An 18,787-nucleotide genomic window follows, 5' to 3' on the forward strand; every position below is an offset into this window, starting at 1 on the left:
TGTTACGTTCCATTATGAGTATGATCCCGATACTGGCTCTACTTTGATGGTCTTAATATGGGCAGAGGCTGGTTGAAATATATTGTCTACTACTCAGTTCATTTGATGTTCAGTTCACCAAACCAGGCGGATTTACAATAATAGACCATCTAGAGTCAATTTTAAAAAAGAGGTTGACTTTACATATGCAATGAATATCGTCCCAAGTGCATTCGTTACATCGCGTAATTGAATACATCCAAAACCGTCATAATGAAATATCCATCATCATTCAGTCATGCAGTACCTCATTAAGTGAAACATACCCCACAACGCGGTTACCTGCATAACCAACACGCAAGTCAAATAGCACCGCAAAAGACCTTAATATCAGCAAAAGTACAAGCGTAACTCTCCTATATCATCATGATCATGATCACATAGGAAACTTGCACAGCCTCAAGTAACACAACCTTATTCCTCCACAAGACCCTCGACCGTAGCCCTAACACCAAACAAACCAACCTCCGGACACCCAATTCCCATATCACGATACACACAGATATTATCAGCAGTAGTTTCATACAGTGCGAAGTCAATGCGACGAGCGATATGTGCCAAAGATAAGTAGATCTCCGCATAGGCAAGACTAGATAAAATCTTAGTATAAAATCAGGCAGATGCATAAGCACGACTCACTTCATTCCGAGACATTGTCTGCTCCCCTTGGTAAACGAGACAATATACCTACTCAGAAACTCGCCCTTCTCCGTAGCGCGAATCCAACGCTCTGGGTCAAATTTCTCCGGCTCAGGGAAGAGCGTGGGATCCATATGGACGAAGTAGTTCGACTGACTGACAGGAGTCTGCAATGTACAGTATCAGCAACATTCCCCAAAAAAGTCGGCTTTAGGTTCGCCGTCATGTGTCACTCCCAAGAGTCGAGCCGGTAGATTAGAGCCAGTAAGCCAGTAGCCAGTATCATTTACTTACTCCTGCAGGGATAACCCAATCCTGGTAGAGCATGGGTTCGGTCGGTGAAACACGTGCCAACCGGGCTGTCATGCCGTGGCTGAGACGCAAACCTTCATTGACGACACCCGTCTAGTTCAGGGAATGACGAAATCAGCAATCCACAACGGAAGTAACAAAGGGATCAGAAACAATAACTCACCAAGTATGGCAATTTCTCCAACTCCACCCACGAAGCCTTGGATAGCGGTGTCGCCAGCACAGTCTTCAGCTCCGCCCGCAGCTTCGCCATAATATCCTTCTTGTCGATGAGATGAAACATCGCGACAGTGATAGCCCTAGCCGTAGTCTCCGTGCCAGCACCAAGCAGCAGCGCAGACTCATCTTCCAGCCGATCAAGCGTCCTCTCATTCTCTGGCAAATCCAAACTAGTCAATGCATCAAATATAGTCGACCTCCCCTCAGTATCAACCTTCCGCACACTCTGCTTCTGCAGAGTATCATCCGCCTGCTGTCGAAGCCTATTCTTCAAATCAAACAAATCCGCCATGTGCGGCTGCAGCCAGCGCACCAGGGTAGGCGGCGCATTTCTGAAAATGGAAATAAGGAACGGGAAGAACCGGTTGATGTGGAACATAACCATCAGCCCATTGACCGCGTCGACGAGGTCGTTGCTCCGCGACCCTTTCTCGCCATCTAGGTAGCCGTAGCTCCAGCCGTAGCAGTAGTCGGTAATGACATCCGCGGTCAGCGCAGCGAAGTCTAGTTGTAGGTGCAGCACGTCGCCGGCTTGGTGGCCTTGCTCGAAACGCGCGATTAGTTTGTCCACTTTGTCGTGGATGGACGGGCCAAGGCTCACCACCGAGCGCTTGGAGAAATAGCTGCTCAGCAGGCCGCGGCGGAAGCGGTGGTGGTCGTGGGTTATTGTTCCCACGAGAGAGTAGGGCGCGCCAAAGGCCACAGCATATTTGGGGTCTTTAGAGCGTTTGTGCGAGGCGCCGGCGTGGATTTCGTCGTAGTAGGTTGAGTCTTTGATGTGTATTTCTCGTGGGTTGATGCGCACGATTGGGCCTGGATGAGGTATTAGGGGTTGTTCTCTGGCTTTTATGGTTGATATTGACGGATCTGTATACTCACCGTATTTCTCGTGCATGCGCTCAATCTCCCAGATGTACATGCCGCTTTTGATCACATCGTAGTAGAACTCGTAGAGAAAGGTTGCAGCCGCGAGTTTTGGACCGGGAAACTTAGATACCGGATGGAAGTACAGATGGTACACAGTGCGCAAGGCCAGTAGTCCCAGCGGCAACGCCACGTATAGTATTAAGGAATCCATTATAGTCGAACCGGCTCACTGATAGCGAGGAAGAGGAGCGAGGGCCATGTATTATATAGGAGGGGTGAGAACATGGGTTTAGATAAAAAGAGAGAGGCGACGCACGAGATCGGTGGTGCATACGGAGTAGACAGTGCATAGTTAGTGTACAATTCATCTCTTTCCTGATTCAACATGCTTATTTAGAAAACACAACCATATTGTGGATATTATCACGGCCCGGCAGGCCGCTAAGGTACTATATAGAGCTGCCATTCGTCGAATAATCTCATTTCACCCACTGTGCAGGTGCAGGCGCATCAAACGCTAGCTTCGACTCGGGCACAATCCTCCTTGTCCATCAGCGCCGGAAACAATGGAGCGCCGCTGGTTCGAAAGGATGTGACGTGCGGTGCATTGGCTGATAACTGGGCACCTCCCGCGTAAGCCCGCCATTCGAGCGGCCCAATGGGAATCCCGCTTGAAGTGTTGGATTTCATAGCCCGCTTTTAGCTGCAGCCGGGAAGAGGACAAAGCAAAAAGGTAAGAAAAATGCAAGAAAATTCGAGCCAAAAAGATGTACAAGACAATGGACTATCTGGTAATCGAAACCAGGACCTCCCGCACGCTCGCAATTATGCGAAGCGGGCGCACTACCAACTGTGCTAACAGCCCAGTTGAGTATCGCTCGTGTCCGCATTATGATTTGTGGATGCAATGCCGGGCCTTTTTAGCGTGCTAATGGTGTTAGCGTGGCAGAATATATAGCCGAGTAAGGCTAGCCTATACAGGGATAAGTGTTCTGGGATTCGCTTAGCATGTCATGAAGGAATACCACGGTGTTGATCAATATTGATTGCAGATATAGTGGACTCATACGGAAATTCCAGACACCTGATTGATTGATTGATTGATTGTTGATTGGTACAATACAAATGTATAGGATGCGCTATCGTCATACAACCGAATGGACTACTAGTGCATTCCTGTAAGAAACAAAGTTCACAATTTACACCTATAGAAACATCCGTGAAATAGTCGGGGAAAAAAGGAAAAGAAAACAGGAAATAGAGAGACAGAGGAAAGGCATTGGATAGAAAAGAAAATTCCGCGGTACTCCGTTTTATATCCACAAATCTAGACGGCCAACATCTTCTTGATCTCGGCAACTGCGCGACCTGGGTTCAGGCCCTTGGGGCAAGTCCGTGTGCAGTTGAGAATGGTGTGGCAACGGTAGACGCTCATGCTGTTGTCGAGAGCGGCCTTGCGCTCGGCGGTTCTCTCGTCACGGGAATCGATCAACCAACGGAAGGACTGGAGCAGAATGGCGGGTCCAAGGTACTCCTCGCTGTTCCACCAGTACGACGGGCAGGAAGTTGAGCAGCAGGCGCACAGAATGCATTCGTAGAGACCGTCAAGCTTTCTGCGATCCTCGGGGGATTGGCGGTTTTCGAGACCCTGGCAAAATTGTTAGTTTTTGGAGGTGATGCTGGCATATAAAATAACTCACATCTGCGGTGTGAGTATCGCGCTGGAGATATGGCTTGATGGACTTGTATTGCTTGTAGAAGTGGGTCAAATCAGGGACCAGATCCTTGACGACGTAGGTGTGAGGCAAAGGGTAGATGCGCGACTCGGTCTTGGTATCGGTAGGAATGCGGCCTATACAGACAAAGGATTAGCATTCAGTCGGAAGCTGTCGGATGCTATGACATCTCGGGCGTGCGGATCCAGATACATACACAAGCAGGCGAGAGTGTTAACACCGTCGATGTTCATGGCGCAAGAACCGCAGATACCCTCACGGCAAGATCTGCGGAAAGTGAGGGTAGGGTCGAGCTCGTTCTTTATCCGGATGAGCGCATCAAGCATCATGGGTCCGGTCTTGTTCAGATCGAGCTCGTAGGACTGCATCTGGGGCTTCTCGCTGGGGTGGTCCGGGTTCCAGCGGTAGACCTTGAAGGTCTTGATCTTGGGCTGCACGGTGGGAGTAGGCTCGACGGTCGCATAGGTGCGAGCGAAGGCAGGGCGGAACATCGGCCGCGACGCCGCGAACAATCGCGAAGTGGTACGGAGGGAGGCCATGACGGGTAATCGGAAATGTGAAAAAAACACTGATGTGAATAGGAAAGAGAGGATGAAGAGGGTGAGGAGATTGGGATTGATAGCACAGAGATGAGGAAGAGAGGAGAGGTTTCAGAAGTGTCTAAGCTAGCGACGACGAAGTCGAGTGTCACAAAGCAACAGAGATCTTCAAGGAAATGAAGTCGAAGGTGTCTCGCTAGTAACCTCGGGTTTGACGGGTGTCTAGATGCTGACATCAGCGGATATCAGCCAATCAGAACAGAGGTGTTTACAAGCCTCGGGCGGACACGGCGTCGACTTGGAGGTCCAGGAATTTGTCTACTGCGAACACTGCACTGTGATATGGCTATATATGGATTGAATCTTGGTCAATTGGAAATGGCAATGAAATCTCATTCAGAAAATACATCAATCATCCCATTTAACCACTCCAATCCTCCATTGATCAGTGATTGCGCCCAGGTCGAAATCCACAAAAAAATGGATGCCTCAGGCTTCAATGTTACTTCCTGGTTGCCGAGACGGGAGAACGGCTCCTCCGGCCGACCCAATGGATCATTAGCAGAAGAGATACTACAACATATGCACATACGGAGTGAAGGGAGTATAAAGTACGTAGCTAGCTGGTCACCACAGGCTAGTATGGGTTGTTAGGATTGGTGTGTGTCCTGAGCCACTGAAAAATATGTAGGTACTGTATACTAACTATATGGAAGCTTATATGTAACTATAAGAAGTCGTTTTCCCACTTTAAGCCTTTTTCTGCCGTTTGATGCCCTCAATCTAGAAGACTTAAGAAAGGAGAGAAGAGATCTACAAGAAAGACATTTAAAAAGCCCATTAAAAGACTACATAGCGAAAAGGCCAACCACCCAACTGTTGTTATCAAGGAAAGAGGCCGGCTATTGAATAGGGCGGTGAGCTGTTTTTCTTCCCTTAACCTATCCTCTATGGAGTAGCCCAGATAGCATCAGATTATCATCTCCACATTGATTGGTTCTCTAGATCTTCTTTACTGATGGCTGTATTCATGTTCCGCAATGCTGTTCGCCCCCTTTCGCGGGCCCTGGCCAGAGATTCTCCAACTCGCCATTTCCACCATATCGCCACTGAATTCATCGCCCTTGATGCAACAGGCAAACCGGTCTCCGAGAGGGTTCCCGTGGTTATAGGGAACCCTGGCCAAGCCTATGTGCTCATTTCCCCATCCGTCGGAGAAGCTTTTCGTGATGCTAGCTCAACAGCAGCGACGAGAGACCGATGTAAACTGACATTTTTCCATAACACAAAACACTTTGGCCTTAGTGAGACTCTTCTATCTATAGAAGTTGGCCATATATTAACTAGTAATGTGTTCCATTCTAGCGCCATCGAGTTATCCTCGTCTCCATGTCCCGGCCCAATTTCCCCGTCAGTCTGATTCTAATACAAGCCCTGCAACCATTTTCCTAAGTGGAAAGATGTATGAGATTGTCCTAGATGGGACTGAGGATGGTAATAATTCAGTTCATGCTTCGGATAGTCAATCGCTAATCCATAGACAGCCGAATTTGCCGAACACTCCAGCGTTTCTGGACAGTATCTAAAGCCCGTGCTTGATCAACTGGAGACTATGTAACTAGGGACCCACTTGGTATGGGATGACGTAACTATGTAGGGGAGCTCGATTGATGACTCAGCCATCCACTGGGCAGAGGTCATGAGGTCATCCCGTTGGCCCGTTGCCCGGTGGGGTTGAACTTATTAGCCATTGGAAACCGCGACATTGTCATACTATATCCAACTATTACAGTCAACAACTAACTGCGATTAACATAGTTCTGATGCCACTCATAGTCACGATTCTCCGTCAAGAAGGCCCGAAGAGCCTCACGCGGCGGCACGGGTTGACGGTCCAGCACATCCGCCATGAGCGGATCAATCGTACCCGTTTCCCCCTTTGAAATACCCTTGTACCATGACAACAGTGCCTGGAAGAACCCTTCCGACTTCCCGCCCTCATCGGTAGCTGTTTTCAACTGCACAAACTCCTCCGGGGAGACAAGCTCGATCTGAACATTTCGGCCGGTCGTCTCGTTGATCAGAGCCACAATCTCAGAGAATGTGATAGTCTGCTGCGCAGTAAGCAGCACGATCTCTCGATCGTGTCCACCCCGAATCATCAGTCGCGCGTTAGCTTCGCCTAACTCCGACCGCAGTGTAAAGGCAATCGGTCCGTCGGAGGGCAGGTAGACGGTCGATGTGCTCGGATACCAGCCCATGAAGATCGGGAAGGCATCTGTGTACAGACCCTCACGGATAGAGGTGAAGTTGATACCGGCCCTGGCTGGGGTTAGTGACTGCATTGTCACGGTCGGGGCTTAGCTTACTGTTTCATCATTTCCTCTGTCATCAGATGGCCTTGTTGAACAGCTGCCTTGGAGTCGGAATTGTATCCGCCGAATGCGAGAGATGTATACCATACCTGTGGCTTTGATGTTAGCTGGGATGGTTGCGTGGGGAGATTGATGACTTGCATGTTTCACGTTCATTTTCTTCGCTGCTTCCACGAAGTTTTGGTGTTGCTTCCGCCGCTTCTCGACGTCGAAGGTGTTGGTACTGACGAAGAAGAGGTTCTCTACGCCTTCGAATGCGGTCTCTAATGTCTGAGGGTCGTCGTAACTCGCTATTCGGAATGCGATCCCTCGGTCTTTCGAATTGTTTGCGATTTTCCTCCGTCGAGGACGCTGCAGCATACTCTGACGGTGGGACATTCGCAACAAGGTAGGACAGGACTCCGGCACCGAGGCCTCCAGTCGCTCCTGTAATGAGGTATTTGAGGGTCATTCTGGATCGTAAGAATTAAGAACGTGTTTGGCCAAGGCTCACCGGGACAGGTCAAATTTAAGATATTTCATTCTCTAGAATACCAAGTGTTCTTATACTTTTATACATCAAATTTTCATCATATGGCAAGACGTTGATCGTAAATATCTTCGCACTAGAATTATCTGTATTATTGATCAGGTTGGTAATCACCAGGATTGATTATTCAACAGCTCGAACAACACCCTAAAGAGATTGGCTCCTTCATTTTGGCAAATGACAACATTGTACTTGGAGCCTGCTCCAGGAATTTTAGTCAATGATGATACTCGAACGACCGAGTCTTGATATTGTATGAAGCTAATCTCTCCTTCTTACGCAACTATATATTCACGCAGGAGTAGAGTGATCTCCACAATAACACCGACAGTATAAGCGCCGAATAATAATCCAGCTCAGGCCAGAAAGTCAAATCATTTCATGTCTCACGAAAACAAACTAAGCGCCACACTATTTAACGCCTCCAACGACAAACGACTCCCAAAAAAAGAAATTACCAACGCCACTATTTACCAAAAGGAAGCCGCCTGAAAAGCCCCTTTCGTTTCTCCCGTCTCATCATTGGCCTTTCCACAGCACCCACACCGGAGGGCGTTTCACCAGAGGGGTTTTGCACGGGCTTGTCACGCTCCGCATGCAATCTTTGTAGGTTGAGGAGTTTGGGATCCACAAGCTCATCGGTTAAACCGATGAACTCCCCGAACCTGCAGCGCTTGCTTTCGATATCGATAGCGTCTGTCTGCCACCCCTGCCGCTCGTAATCCCACGTGAGCCATGGAGCGACAATCGTGGGATACCGTCTAGTGTCTGTGGTTTCGGGACGGGTTTGGTTGAAAAACACCATCAGACTGTCGAGTGTCATCGAATCGAGCTCGTAGTAATCTTTGATGGTTTTTGGAAAGTTGATGTGGCTGTTTCCATGGCAGGACACGAGTGGAGCTATGGGTGTATCGAGGGGGACTCTGAGATACGAGCGTGGAGGGTTGAGTGGAGGTGCTTGTCTGATTTGAGAGCCAGCAGCTTGACGGCTGGCAAGATCAGCTCTTGAAGACATGGTATCGGCAACAAGGTAGATATTGAGGTTGTATATTTGGTAACTTGAGCTGGGCTCAGATGAGGATAGATGAGGATAGATGAGATTGAAGATGGTGATATTCCTGCCGAGACATAAGGCTCTATTTATGCGTGGCTCTAGATACTGCTGTTGCAAATGATGTCTATATCACATTTCCGTTATTGAAACGTCCCAAATATAGCGCTTCGCCGTTAGACAGCGGCGAGGCATCACGAGTTTTATTCTCAAACACGAAAATATCGAGGGCTGTTTTCAACCAAGGGAAACCGGGGCTTTGGCTATAATGCTTCGATTATTCGTTTCATGCTTGATACTCTCAAGCCACGGCGACAAGAAACTAGATGACCAGGTTTTTCATAGACTATTGGCTGATATAGAAAGAAAATGCGCAGTCAATGCCATGTATGTAGGGCGCGTAGGCTACCCGAAGAAATACTTTTTACATGATATAAGTCGTCTAGTATATATCTATTTACAGATTGGAACAAAAGAAAAGAAACCACTAACTCCCTCTAGACCTGGGGGTTTCAACCCTAACCTCACTCTCCTGCGCGCGAGTAATATTAACCTCATTCGTGACCCGAATCCCGGGACTCCGGGAACCGTGCATCTTATGCCTCGCCTCCTCACTGCGATCACTCCCCCTCGATCCACCTAGGATATCCCTCGAAACCGAGACCTCAGAAGGCATCATCTCATAATCATCCATCCCGATTTTAGACCAGTTAATGAGACGCTTGCTATCCCGATTGGTGGAGATCGCGGCACTGGGAATAGTCTTGGAATGGCCGAGGCTGTGCAGTTTTGTGGAGCGCGAGCGTGAGCGCGTGTGGCTGGACGTATACTCGGCCATGTGTGCGAATAGGTTTCCGAAGACGGGCTTCACCGCTGGCACCGAGAGCGCGACTAGAGTTCCAGCGATCTCGGCGCTCTCGACGCACAGCATCGGATTGTAGGCCCAGCTGCCGTCGGAGTCCCATTGACCCGCGGCTACGAGCCAGACGCGGATTGCGGAGATCACGATAACGCTGTGTATTGTTAGTTTTGTGGTGATTTGGTGTATGAGAATTTTGGGGTAGGAACTCACAAAATACCGGGGAACATCACAAATGATAGCTTGATCTTTTTCTCTAAGGAGACGTGCAGTCCCTTGATGAGTACGGCCGGGATCACGAACATCAGCATGTCACATGCGAGCGATAGCCCTGAGTTCACGGAGTACACGAGTCCCCATGAGAGACACTTGTAGGTCTTTGGCTCGTCCTGCCACTCGTAGGGCCAGAGTCCTGTTATCGGCTTGCAGTGGAAGATCAGGAGGAAGAGTTGTGGTAGGTATGCGGCGAGAAGGAGCGGCGCGGCGATGATGATGCTCAAGTTGAGTTTTGATGAGCGGGCTGTCAGCCGGAAGTAGAAGGCTAGACCGGACAGACGACATAGGAATAGAGCCGTTGTGTAGAGAATGTGGGCGACGAAATCGAGGACTTCAGTTTCGCGGACTGTGGGAAGTGATAGCACATATTGGATGTATTCGATATGACGACCGCTTCCCAAGTTGATCAGGACGATGGAGAGGATGGCAAAGGCAATGTAGAGCATCTATGGGAGTCATTGTTAGTGGATTCTGTTTTTGTAACTGTTCATGGGCAATTCTATCGCGCACGGCTCGAGTGCGATGCACTAACTGTGCAGATCTGGGGTGAAAAGTGGATGATCTTACCAATGTCAGGATGGCCAATGCATCGTCCAGACCAGTCTTCTTCACAATGAACACCCGGGCATATAGACGTACAATCATCAACAAGCCCGTGAAGCATACCATGAAAATGATTCCCACAATGGCGGACCTATCGCGCGATTCTGCTAGGTATTGGAGCGAGACCCCGCTAGGGATTCTCCCTGCTGCATCTGCAGCAAGGATATCGACGGGGACAGTCATTCCAGGTTCCAAAGTGACATGATCAGAATTGGCAGAGATATAGTAAGAATATAGATCAAGGAGACCTTGCACGTAACGACATCACAGGACAGGGTCTGGGACGTTGTATGACCTCGGGAAGATAACAATGGTATAATTCTCATAATTCTCATAATTTTCTCAAAGCGGGTCTTAGCATTCAATAATTCAAAGGGAACAAGATGCCAGTGGCCAACGGGAACTCTGTACCAGCCATATAAACCTCCGGAACCGCGGGTTGAAGCTTATGGAGGAGCTCCCAGGTTTCAGGGTTGCATTCTTCACATTAAACTTTTCGGTGAATAATAGAATCAGCCGTTGGGGTAATATTCTGCAACTGAGTTCGGAGTCCGGAGTATAGAACATAGAGTAGCAACAAATCAAGACAAGCCCTAAGTCTGCTGAACTAATCCGATCTGCTTCTTTCACGTGAAAAATCGGTTAGCACACGCCTTGACTCTAAGCGGCTTGCTTTTCCACAGTCTTCCGGATATTCTGGGACTTCATAGGCCCCCGTATGCGACATGCTCAATCAAAATCTACCACGCAATGCATGGGCCGAGTAATCCGAACTAGTCGCAGAATCAGGCAACCAACCAAGAGACATTTTCTACTGCGTACTCCGTACTGTGGATCTGATTCGATCGATCGCGGGTGCTCTGAGAAATTGAAATTGAGCTATGTCCCTAATCAGGCAGGCCTCTACACTTCTCCTCTTCACCTCTTCACCTCTACAACTCTATACTCTCTATTAAGGACCGACCTTCATTTTCAATCTTTCTTCTAGAGGCTAGGAATTGAGGAATTAGTTTCTAATGATGACATTTCAGCTCCCTCTGAGCTCAAATGTTCCGGGTCGAGACTTCCCGAGCTGCTAGCCCGATCGCCCGATCAAATGGAGCGCACTCGGTTACGATAGCATTCGATGGAGTCGGCTGTTTCTTCGGATCCAGTTAAACGAGCAATTCTAGGCAGGTAATTTCGGTTCCGCCAACTACTCCGTACCAAAGTTTTTCGCGCTAGCATATAGATTAATTAATACATCTCCAAATTAAACGGCCCATTTTGGTCATTTTCGGCCATCTCGGTCGCTTTGAACATTTTCTTCCCATGGTTTGACGGAGATGTGGACGGAATAACATTAGATAGAGTAGAAAAGCCGTCCAAAGCAGATCAAATAGAAAAAACGGAGCCCAAAGGAAGTGTGAAAGATTGAAAACAGCGGAAATGAAAATATTTTGCAAATGCGGGTTTATTGGTGCTTAGTCACCTGCAGGGGCACAGAGGGATCCACGGTATGTTGTCGGGGGTACTCCGTATAACAGCACGAACTCCCCCAAAATATTGGCATTTCTGCCACATGGTTTTTTGGCGGGGGTTCTCAATCTAATCATCACCATGGCACCTCTAATTCAAACATTGGTGAGCGGTCTCGCCTTGGTGAGCTCCGTTATTGCTCAAGAGTCCGACTGTTTGGTCGACTCCCAGATCCTCGTCGATCCCTACCTTTATGACTTCCCTCGCCTGGGCGGTAATGGCGCTGCACAGTTCGCTATGCGCCCCTGTCACGGTTTCAAGCTGGAGGAGGCTACGATCGATCAGATCCAAGCCGAGCTGAAGAATGGCACTTTCACTGGCGTCCAGTTGCTGGAGTGCTACATGGACCGTGTCCACCAGACCCAGCCTTATTTGAAGTATGTTAGTTATGTTGAATCTCGTCAAAATTGTTGACTAACAACCTTGCTAGTGCTATCCTGCAAGTGAACCCGGATGCTTTCACCATTGCCAAGAAGCTCGATGAGGAGCGTGCTGCAGGCACTGTCCGTGGTCCTCTTCACGGTATCCCCTTCATTGTCAAGGACAACATCGCCAGTAAGGATCGTTTGGAGACCACTGCCGGCAGCTGGGCTCTTCTCGGTAACGTCGTGCCCCGTGATTCTCATGTCGTTCACGGCATGCGCAAGGCCGGTGCTCTGCTTCTCGGCAAGGCTGCTCTGAGTGAGTGGGCCGATATGCGCTCCAACAACTACTCCGAAGGCTTCAGTGCCCGTGGTGGTCAGTGCCGCAGTGCTTACAACTTCACCGTTAACCCCGGTGGTAGCAGCACTGGCTCTGGTGTCGCTGTCGCTGCTAACCTGGTGCCTATTGCTCTTGGAACCGAGACCGATGGCTCTGTCATCAACCCTGCTCAGCGCAACTCTATTGTTGGAATCAAGCCCACCGTCGGTCTGACCTCGCGTGCTGGTGTCATCCCGGAATCGACCCACCAGGACACCGTCGGCACCTTCGGCAAGACCGTCCGTGATGCTGTTTACGCCCTCGATGCCATCTACGGCATTGACCCCCGCGACAACTACACCTCCGCCCAGGAGGGTCTCACCCCCGTCGGTGGATACACCCAGTTCCTGAGCAACCAGACCGCTCTTAAGGGCGCCGTCTTCGGTATCCCCTGGAAGTCCTTCTGGGCCCTCGGCGACGCCGACCAAATCGCCCAGCTCCTTGATCTGGTCAAGCTGATCGAGTCCGCTGGCGCCACCGTCATCAACGGCACCGAGCTGCCCCACTATAAGGAGATTGTCTCGCCCGACGGCTGGAACTGGGACTATGGCACCACCCGCGGCTACTCCAACGAGTCCTCTTACTCCTATATCAAGGTTGACTTCTATAACAACCTGCGTGACTACCTGTCCGAGGTCGAGAACACTAACGTCCGCTCCGTCGAGGATCTCGTCCAGTACAACATCGATAACTACGGCTCCGAGGGTGGTCTGCCCGGTATCCACCCTGCCTTCGGCTCTGGCCAGGACGGTCTCGTCGCTTCCCTCGAGAGCAAGGGTATTATGAACGAGACCTACTTCCAGGCTTTGGAGTTCTGCCGGCGCACTACCCGTGAGGAGGGTATCGATGCTGCTTTGAAGCACGGCAACCGTACTCTCGACGGTCTCCTTGTGCCTCCCGATGTCGCCCAGAGCGTTGAGATTGCCGCCCAGGCTGGATACCCCGTTATCACTGTGCCTGGTGGCGTCAGCGATGTCTCGGGCATGCCCTTTGGCCTTGCTATCATGAACACTGCTTTCTCCGAGGCCACCTTGATCAAGTACGCCAGTGCTATCGAGGATCTGAAGAAGAATCACGGCGCCAAGTACGACCGTGCACTCCCTGAGTGGCGCGGCTACCTGCAGCGTCCTCTGCCCGTCGCCTTCTAGGCGAGATTGGAGTGGATCATCTTTCAAAATGGTTATAGCCGTGTGATCATATTTTTGCTTCTTGTTGTATACCACACCTCGTTATATAGACTAGACTGTTTTAATGGGTAGAATTCATTTGGAGATTCTCATCCCTTCCCTTTTCTATGGCCTTTATATGAAACACGCTAATTAGTATATTTCTAACGATGTTTCTCCAACAAATCCCCGAGATTATTTCGAACACGGAACTTCTAGTGGATCTCATCTGACAGTTCTGGTGGGTAACACTAAGATCATGGGCTGGACCTGATCTTCGCATCTTATTGATGCGATAACAATAAACTCTTTGTTGAAGATCGACAGAGGAAATCGCCAAGACGGAGAAATTCTCGTCCCCAAAACCTCACATTTGACCACCCCTGGGCATTGCACGGGATAAATCAGAAAAGCGAACACAGACAATATTCCGTACAAACAGGAGAGACTCAATTGGACCTCGGAGACATGTTTATTGAGCATTAAGTCCGGCCACAAAGCTGTCAAGCTTACTCCAACTATTACAAATGTGGGGAACATCCTAGAGGTGAAACATCTTCATGCACCGGAGCCGATCCTCCAGCTGGCCTGATTTACGACTTTGTGGAGCCGGATCACTCTACTTTAATTCCTGGAATGTTTGCAACTTGCCATTCGGTCACGGAGGACCTTGTATACTAATTATCCCAGTCACACCCGATTGGTGTATCTATCACCTCCTATACGCGTCTGCAATTCTTCCGGACTCCTCTCCAAATCTAACCCCTGCATAGCACGACTCGTTGCTTTTCTCCGCAAAATTGTGGACCACGTTTCTATGCTAAACCAAGACCTAGGGCTTCGGTACTGTGCCGGGCCAGTAGCGGCTTCACTATGACGGTGAATACCCGGGTGCGGAGACTTTATTCTCAAACATGCTTGTCTCAGCTTGGAGAGCATCTGCATTACGGATTGCTTATTTCTATATAAGACTACGCCCACCGCGACCGACATGTTTCCCTCAGCTCTTCACCTAATCACTCCAATCCCCAAAACGTACCAGGTCCCACCATGAAGATCGCAGCCATCCTTGCAGCACTCGCAGTGCGAGCTGCGGCCGTCGGTGTCTCCGGCGCAGCAGAGGGTTTCGCCAAGGGAGTCACTGGCGGTGGCTCTGCCACACCTGTCTACCCCAGCACCACAGCTGAGCTGGTCTCGTACCTGGGTGACTCTTCAGCGCGCGTGATCGTCCTGTCCAAGACCTTCGACTTCACCGGCACAGAGGGAACTACTACCTCTACTGGCTGCGCGCCTTGGGGTACTGCGTCTGCTTGCCAGGTTGCCATCAACCAGAACGACTGGTGCACGAACTACGAGCCGGACGCGCCCTCCGTCTCTGTCAGCTAGTACGCATTCCACACCCCATAATTCCAATCAATCATACTGACTGGCTCTCTCAGTGACAACGCCGGTGTCCTCGGCATAACCGTCAATTCCAACAAATCCCTCATCGGCTCCGGCTCGGCCGGTGTCATCAAGGGCAAGGGTCTGCGAATCGTCAGCGGTGCGAGCAACATCATCATCCAGTAAGATACTACCTACTACTACCTACAGATACTATACGCAATTAAACCAGATCCCGAAACTAACACCTACGCAGGAACATCGCCATCACCGACATCAACGCTAAGTACGTCTGGGGCGGCGATGCCATCACCATCGACAACTCAGACCTAGTCTGGATCGACCACGTCACAACCGCCCGCATCGGACGCCAACACATCGTGCTCGGTACTGATGCTTCCAAGCGCGTGACCATCTCCAACAACTACATCGACGGCGTGACCGACTACTCCGCCACCTGCGATGGATACCACTACTGGGGTATCTACCTCGACGGATCCAGCGACCTCGTTACCCTGAAGGGCAACTACATCTACCACACCAGTGGACGTGCGCCAAAGGTGCAGGGGAATACACTTTTGCATGCTGTGAGTTGAATCAATTTTGGAGATATGAATACATACTAACACACACCAGGTTAACAACTACTGGTATCAGAACTCCGGACACGCGTTCGAGATCGGCTCGGGCGGATATGTTCTCGCTGAGGGAAATGTGTTCCAGAATATTGTGGCTGTTGCTGAGTCGCCTATTGATGGACAGTTGTTTTCGTCGCCGGATACCACCACCAATGCTGTCTGCAGCACGTATCTTGGTCGGGTCTGTCAGGTCAATGGATTCGGGTCTTCCGGAACCTTTAGTCAGGCTGATACTGCATTCTTGACCAATTTCTCAGGAAAGAATATTGCGGCTGCGACGGCTTACACGGCTGTTGTTGCCAGTGTCACTGCTAATGCTGGCCAGGGTAAGCTTTAAGGTGAGTTTGCTATGTACATACGTCTTTTGACGTCCATGGATACTTCACCAGCCACCCGGTGGGTAACCTTGGAACCTTGAAAGGTTATCTCCAGGCTATTATTCCAGACTGGGACATCCTGAGGTCAGGGAGCCCGATTATCTACATAAATACATATGCTTTGCACAATCCAGTTTATTATTGGTTTCTTTGCTCGTAATAACAACTCTGGTCAAAAATCTCCGCAGCCATGCTTGTCAGTTTCATTAATAAAGCAATATTTGCCTACTTGAGCAAGAACAACGGCCTTGCTCAAGAGTCAACGCATTGAACGGCCTTTCTGACGAGCCCTAACAATCTAAACAATATGTTTCATGTGATCTACTAGGATTGAATGTTGAGGAAGTCAGGAACTTCATTCATTAACAAGTGTAATAAGCCTAGAACTAGTTCAAGTCGATGGGATGTACAAGTCGTGCTCAAGTCATAGGGCTAATGATACTGATATACGTATGAAGCAGTAATCTTCTAGAGGCGATTGAGGACGTAGTTCAATCAGTCGATGACGAAAAGGCCAGGTCCGGCGAGAGTCGCTTTCGCCACACTGTATGCATTTGGGAATGGCCCCTGGGCTGTGGTCACCGCAGCGATGGTAAATCCGTTCATCTGATGTGCGTCATAGGGGAACAAAGCCTCTGCAGTAATCGTGTCGTCCTCCTTTGAGATAACCCGGAGAGATTCCACAATCGGCAGATTTTGCTGGTTGATATAGGTGAGCCAAAGGGTGCTATGATCGATCCCCTTTTGATTATCGAAGGAAAACTTGATGTTTTTGGTATCTGCAGTCGGGGGTATGATGACGTTGAGACGTGCAAAGGTCTTAAGCGGAATGGAGTCAATGTTGGGGCAGGTTCCAGGCACGATGAAGCTCTGAATGGCAGTGAAGGCAAAGTTGAGATCACTGGTCGTCAAGAAAGGCAGTTCGCTGGGCACCTTGCCCTGCATGATGCGGAACCAGCCCTGCTGTTCTCCCTCCTGGCCAATAATGGAGGAAACCTCACGTGTCAGCGCAAAGTCACCGCCGATAGCAAATTTCTCCACGACGTCCTGTAGGGTTCCCAAAACCACATCTGTGAAGGTGGTGGCGAGCGAAATGGCGGTATCGAAATCATGGACCGGGAAAGTATACTGGCAAGGCTGGATTGGGTCAATACCCACATGGGCCAAGGCATTGTTGGCGTCCAGGGCATGGAGCTCCTCTTGCTGCGTCAGATTAGTATATGTCACCGAGCGATACGGGAATATCATCTCGTACAGCCAGAATCACCTTCAAGCCATCCAAAACATAGTCATAATCGTCTTCGTCAGCGAAGCGATACCCGAAGGTCTTGTCGGTGATGTTTTTAATCAGTTGATCGAAGAAGGCAACTTCAAACAGTTCGTTGAATGCGATAAGCTTGAGGTTGGTGATTCCTCCTTGGCTGATACCAACGGGAGGAGGTGCATTTGACAGAGTTCCGTGGGAATTCCGCTCAATCACCTCCAGCTCACTGGGGCTTGGAGTAGGTAGTCCGTCAGGAAGAGGGTGAGTCGATACATTCAGAAATGGAGCGGCAAAAGCCAAGGAGGCCACACCCAGAAGTGCGGCAATGTGGAAGCGCATATCGGTGTTAAGAAAAGTAGTTGGAATGAGAGACGCTATCAATGGGTGATAACAAGGTGTATATATGTCTGCAAGAGTGGAAGATGAAGTTGTGAAGTCAAGTCAAGTGGAGTTGAGGAAGTTGAGGGAAGTTGAGTCGAGTGGCTATAAAAGGAAGGAACGGCTCTGGAGGAAGGTGTATATATCTTCACATTCTATTCTTCTTTGAACTTGCCCCTCTACACATCGCGAGTAACCCTACTCTTCAGCTCTCCCTGTCCATGTGGGTCTACAAATAATTATGTTCGAGGCATTGGTGTCGCTGCCCGTGTTGATGATCACTGGTTTCCCTCTTCACTTTCAGAACACCACCAAAAACCACCAAAGTGGATGGGAGCATATTTGGGTCTTCGAATGGGGTAATTCCTGGCACTACTGAATAGTATGGCTGATAAGGATCCATTTAAGGATCCAGTGTACACATACTCTTTTGCTGGTAAGTGAAAACCTACTGAGAGATATGAAAGATGTCAATGCTTTATACATGAGGACTGATGCCGACTAGAAAATCTCGATATTACCTAAGAGCACTCTTTTACCTCAGAAGAGGATGTGATCTGCTTTGAATCTTGTAAAGGATAATACCAAAAACTGGAAAGCCACCACTCTCAAGAAGATGAAAGTAAGTCGATGTCCGAATATTATTGAATAGTTATAGACACTAACTTCTGCTTTTACGGATAGGAAAGGGTTGCGTATGTCATTGATAAGTCTGCAGAAGAGGATATCATTTCAATTGTAGACTGTGAAGACGAAGAAAAGTTAAGCCAATACTTTTATCGAACTTTCAACGATGAGGACTTTTTCTATTGCTTTTCTTGGGTATACGATATCCTTGATCTCCAGAATTCTTCCGAGCAAGGACGTTCCTTCATTCGAAGTAAGTATACCCAATCCCTAAAGGCTCTTATCCAGAAAGCTAATAAAAGTTGAAGACATATGGGCCAATCTTGCTACTAAGGTAAAGATTCGGACTGATTGTGTGCGTTCAACTGGAGAAAAGCACCTCATGGCTGCCAGGAAAATGAATGAGATCCATACCTTTTGGTATACGATGGCACACTTCCGCAATTCAGCCACCTCAATCCGACACTTGTGCTATTGGAGTCTTACGGAGTTCAAACGAGAATGAAAGAGGTTTGGCTGGCAACAGAGAAGAAAAAGGCTTAGGAGAATGATGAAACGTTCAGTCCTGCAGATGAGTGGTCAGAATCTGTCCTGTGCCTTGGACGGCCGACAGATGAGTCGAGCCGGGTGGTTGTCTTCTAGAATTAAGTA

The 18,787-nt window shown here is 49.2% G+C and overlaps 9 protein-coding genes across 9 annotated transcripts; 3 read left to right on the top strand and 6 right to left on the bottom strand.

The window, feature by feature from the left end:
* Positions 1-453: 453 nt before the first annotated feature.
* Positions 454-2,287, bottom strand: N7518_000730 (cytochrome P450; the record flags this gene model as incomplete). The annotated part of the gene is made up of 5 exons (XM_057181658.1): positions 454-628; positions 679-845; positions 973-1,083; positions 1,154-2,022; positions 2,089-2,287. 5 exons carry the CDS (start codon positions 2,285-2,287, stop codon positions 454-456), a joined length of 1,521 nt encoding a protein of 506 aa, XP_057047008.1.
* A 1,116-nt stretch (positions 2,288-3,403) lies between these two features.
* On the bottom strand, positions 3,404-4,351 carry sdh2 (succinate dehydrogenase iron-sulfur protein subunit SDH2; the record flags this gene model as incomplete). Its single annotated transcript, XM_057181659.1, has 3 exons — positions 3,404-3,724; positions 3,777-3,928; positions 4,009-4,351. 3 exons carry the CDS (start codon positions 4,349-4,351, stop codon positions 3,404-3,406), a joined length of 816 nt encoding a protein of 271 aa, XP_057047009.1.
* A 1,018-nt stretch (positions 4,352-5,369) lies between these two features.
* N7518_000732 (uncharacterized protein) lies at positions 5,370-5,969 on the top strand (the record flags this gene model as incomplete). Its single annotated transcript, XM_057181660.1, has 3 exons — positions 5,370-5,655; positions 5,717-5,872; positions 5,896-5,969. 3 exons carry the CDS (start codon positions 5,370-5,372, stop codon positions 5,967-5,969), a joined length of 516 nt encoding a protein of 171 aa, XP_057047010.1.
* A 181-nt stretch (positions 5,970-6,150) lies between these two features.
* On the bottom strand, positions 6,151-7,104 carry N7518_000733 (uncharacterized protein; the record flags this gene model as incomplete). Its single annotated transcript, XM_057181661.1, has 3 exons — positions 6,151-6,673; positions 6,721-6,815; positions 6,877-7,104. 3 exons carry the CDS (start codon positions 7,102-7,104, stop codon positions 6,151-6,153), a joined length of 846 nt encoding a protein of 281 aa, XP_057047011.1.
* A 617-nt stretch (positions 7,105-7,721) lies between these two features.
* N7518_000734 (uncharacterized protein) lies at positions 7,722-8,270 on the bottom strand (the record flags this gene model as incomplete). Its single annotated transcript, XM_057181662.1, has 1 exon — positions 7,722-8,270. One exon carries the CDS (start codon positions 8,268-8,270, stop codon positions 7,722-7,724), a length of 549 nt encoding a protein of 182 aa, XP_057047012.1.
* A 523-nt stretch (positions 8,271-8,793) lies between these two features.
* N7518_000735 (uncharacterized protein) lies at positions 8,794-10,227 on the bottom strand (the record flags this gene model as incomplete). Its single annotated transcript, XM_057181663.1, has 3 exons — positions 8,794-9,319; positions 9,379-9,887; positions 10,009-10,227. 3 exons carry the CDS (start codon positions 10,225-10,227, stop codon positions 8,794-8,796), a joined length of 1,254 nt encoding a protein of 417 aa, XP_057047013.1.
* Positions 10,228-11,643: 1,416 nt separating this feature from the next.
* On the top strand, positions 11,644-13,451 carry N7518_000736 (putative amidase; the record flags this gene model as incomplete). Its single annotated transcript, XM_057181664.1, has 2 exons — positions 11,644-11,939; positions 11,993-13,451. The coding sequence occupies 2 exons, from the start codon at positions 11,644-11,646 to the stop codon at positions 13,449-13,451; spliced, it is 1,755 nt and encodes a 584-aa protein (XP_057047014.1).
* A 1,068-nt stretch (positions 13,452-14,519) lies between these two features.
* Positions 14,520-15,827, top strand: N7518_000737 (polysaccharide lyase family 1 protein; the record flags this gene model as incomplete). The annotated part of the gene is made up of 4 exons (XM_057181665.1): positions 14,520-14,854; positions 14,909-15,034; positions 15,109-15,439; positions 15,489-15,827. The coding sequence occupies 4 exons, from the start codon at positions 14,520-14,522 to the stop codon at positions 15,825-15,827; spliced, it is 1,131 nt and encodes a 376-aa protein (XP_057047015.1).
* Positions 15,828-16,362: 535 nt separating this feature from the next.
* On the bottom strand, positions 16,363-17,470 carry N7518_000738 (putative sexual development protein (LsdA); the record flags this gene model as incomplete). The annotated part of the gene is made up of 2 exons (XM_057181666.1): positions 16,363-17,070; positions 17,123-17,470. The coding sequence occupies 2 exons, from the start codon at positions 17,468-17,470 to the stop codon at positions 16,363-16,365; spliced, it is 1,056 nt and encodes a 351-aa protein (XP_057047016.1).
* Positions 17,471-18,787: the final 1,317 nt, after the last annotated feature.

The sequence above is a fragment of the Penicillium psychrosexuale genome (assembly GCF_028828465.1).
Source record: "Penicillium psychrosexuale strain IBT 29551 chromosome Unknown utg000001l, whole genome shotgun sequence".
In the NCBI taxonomy this organism is placed as follows: Eukaryota; Fungi; Ascomycota; class Eurotiomycetes; order Eurotiales; family Aspergillaceae; genus Penicillium; species Penicillium psychrosexuale.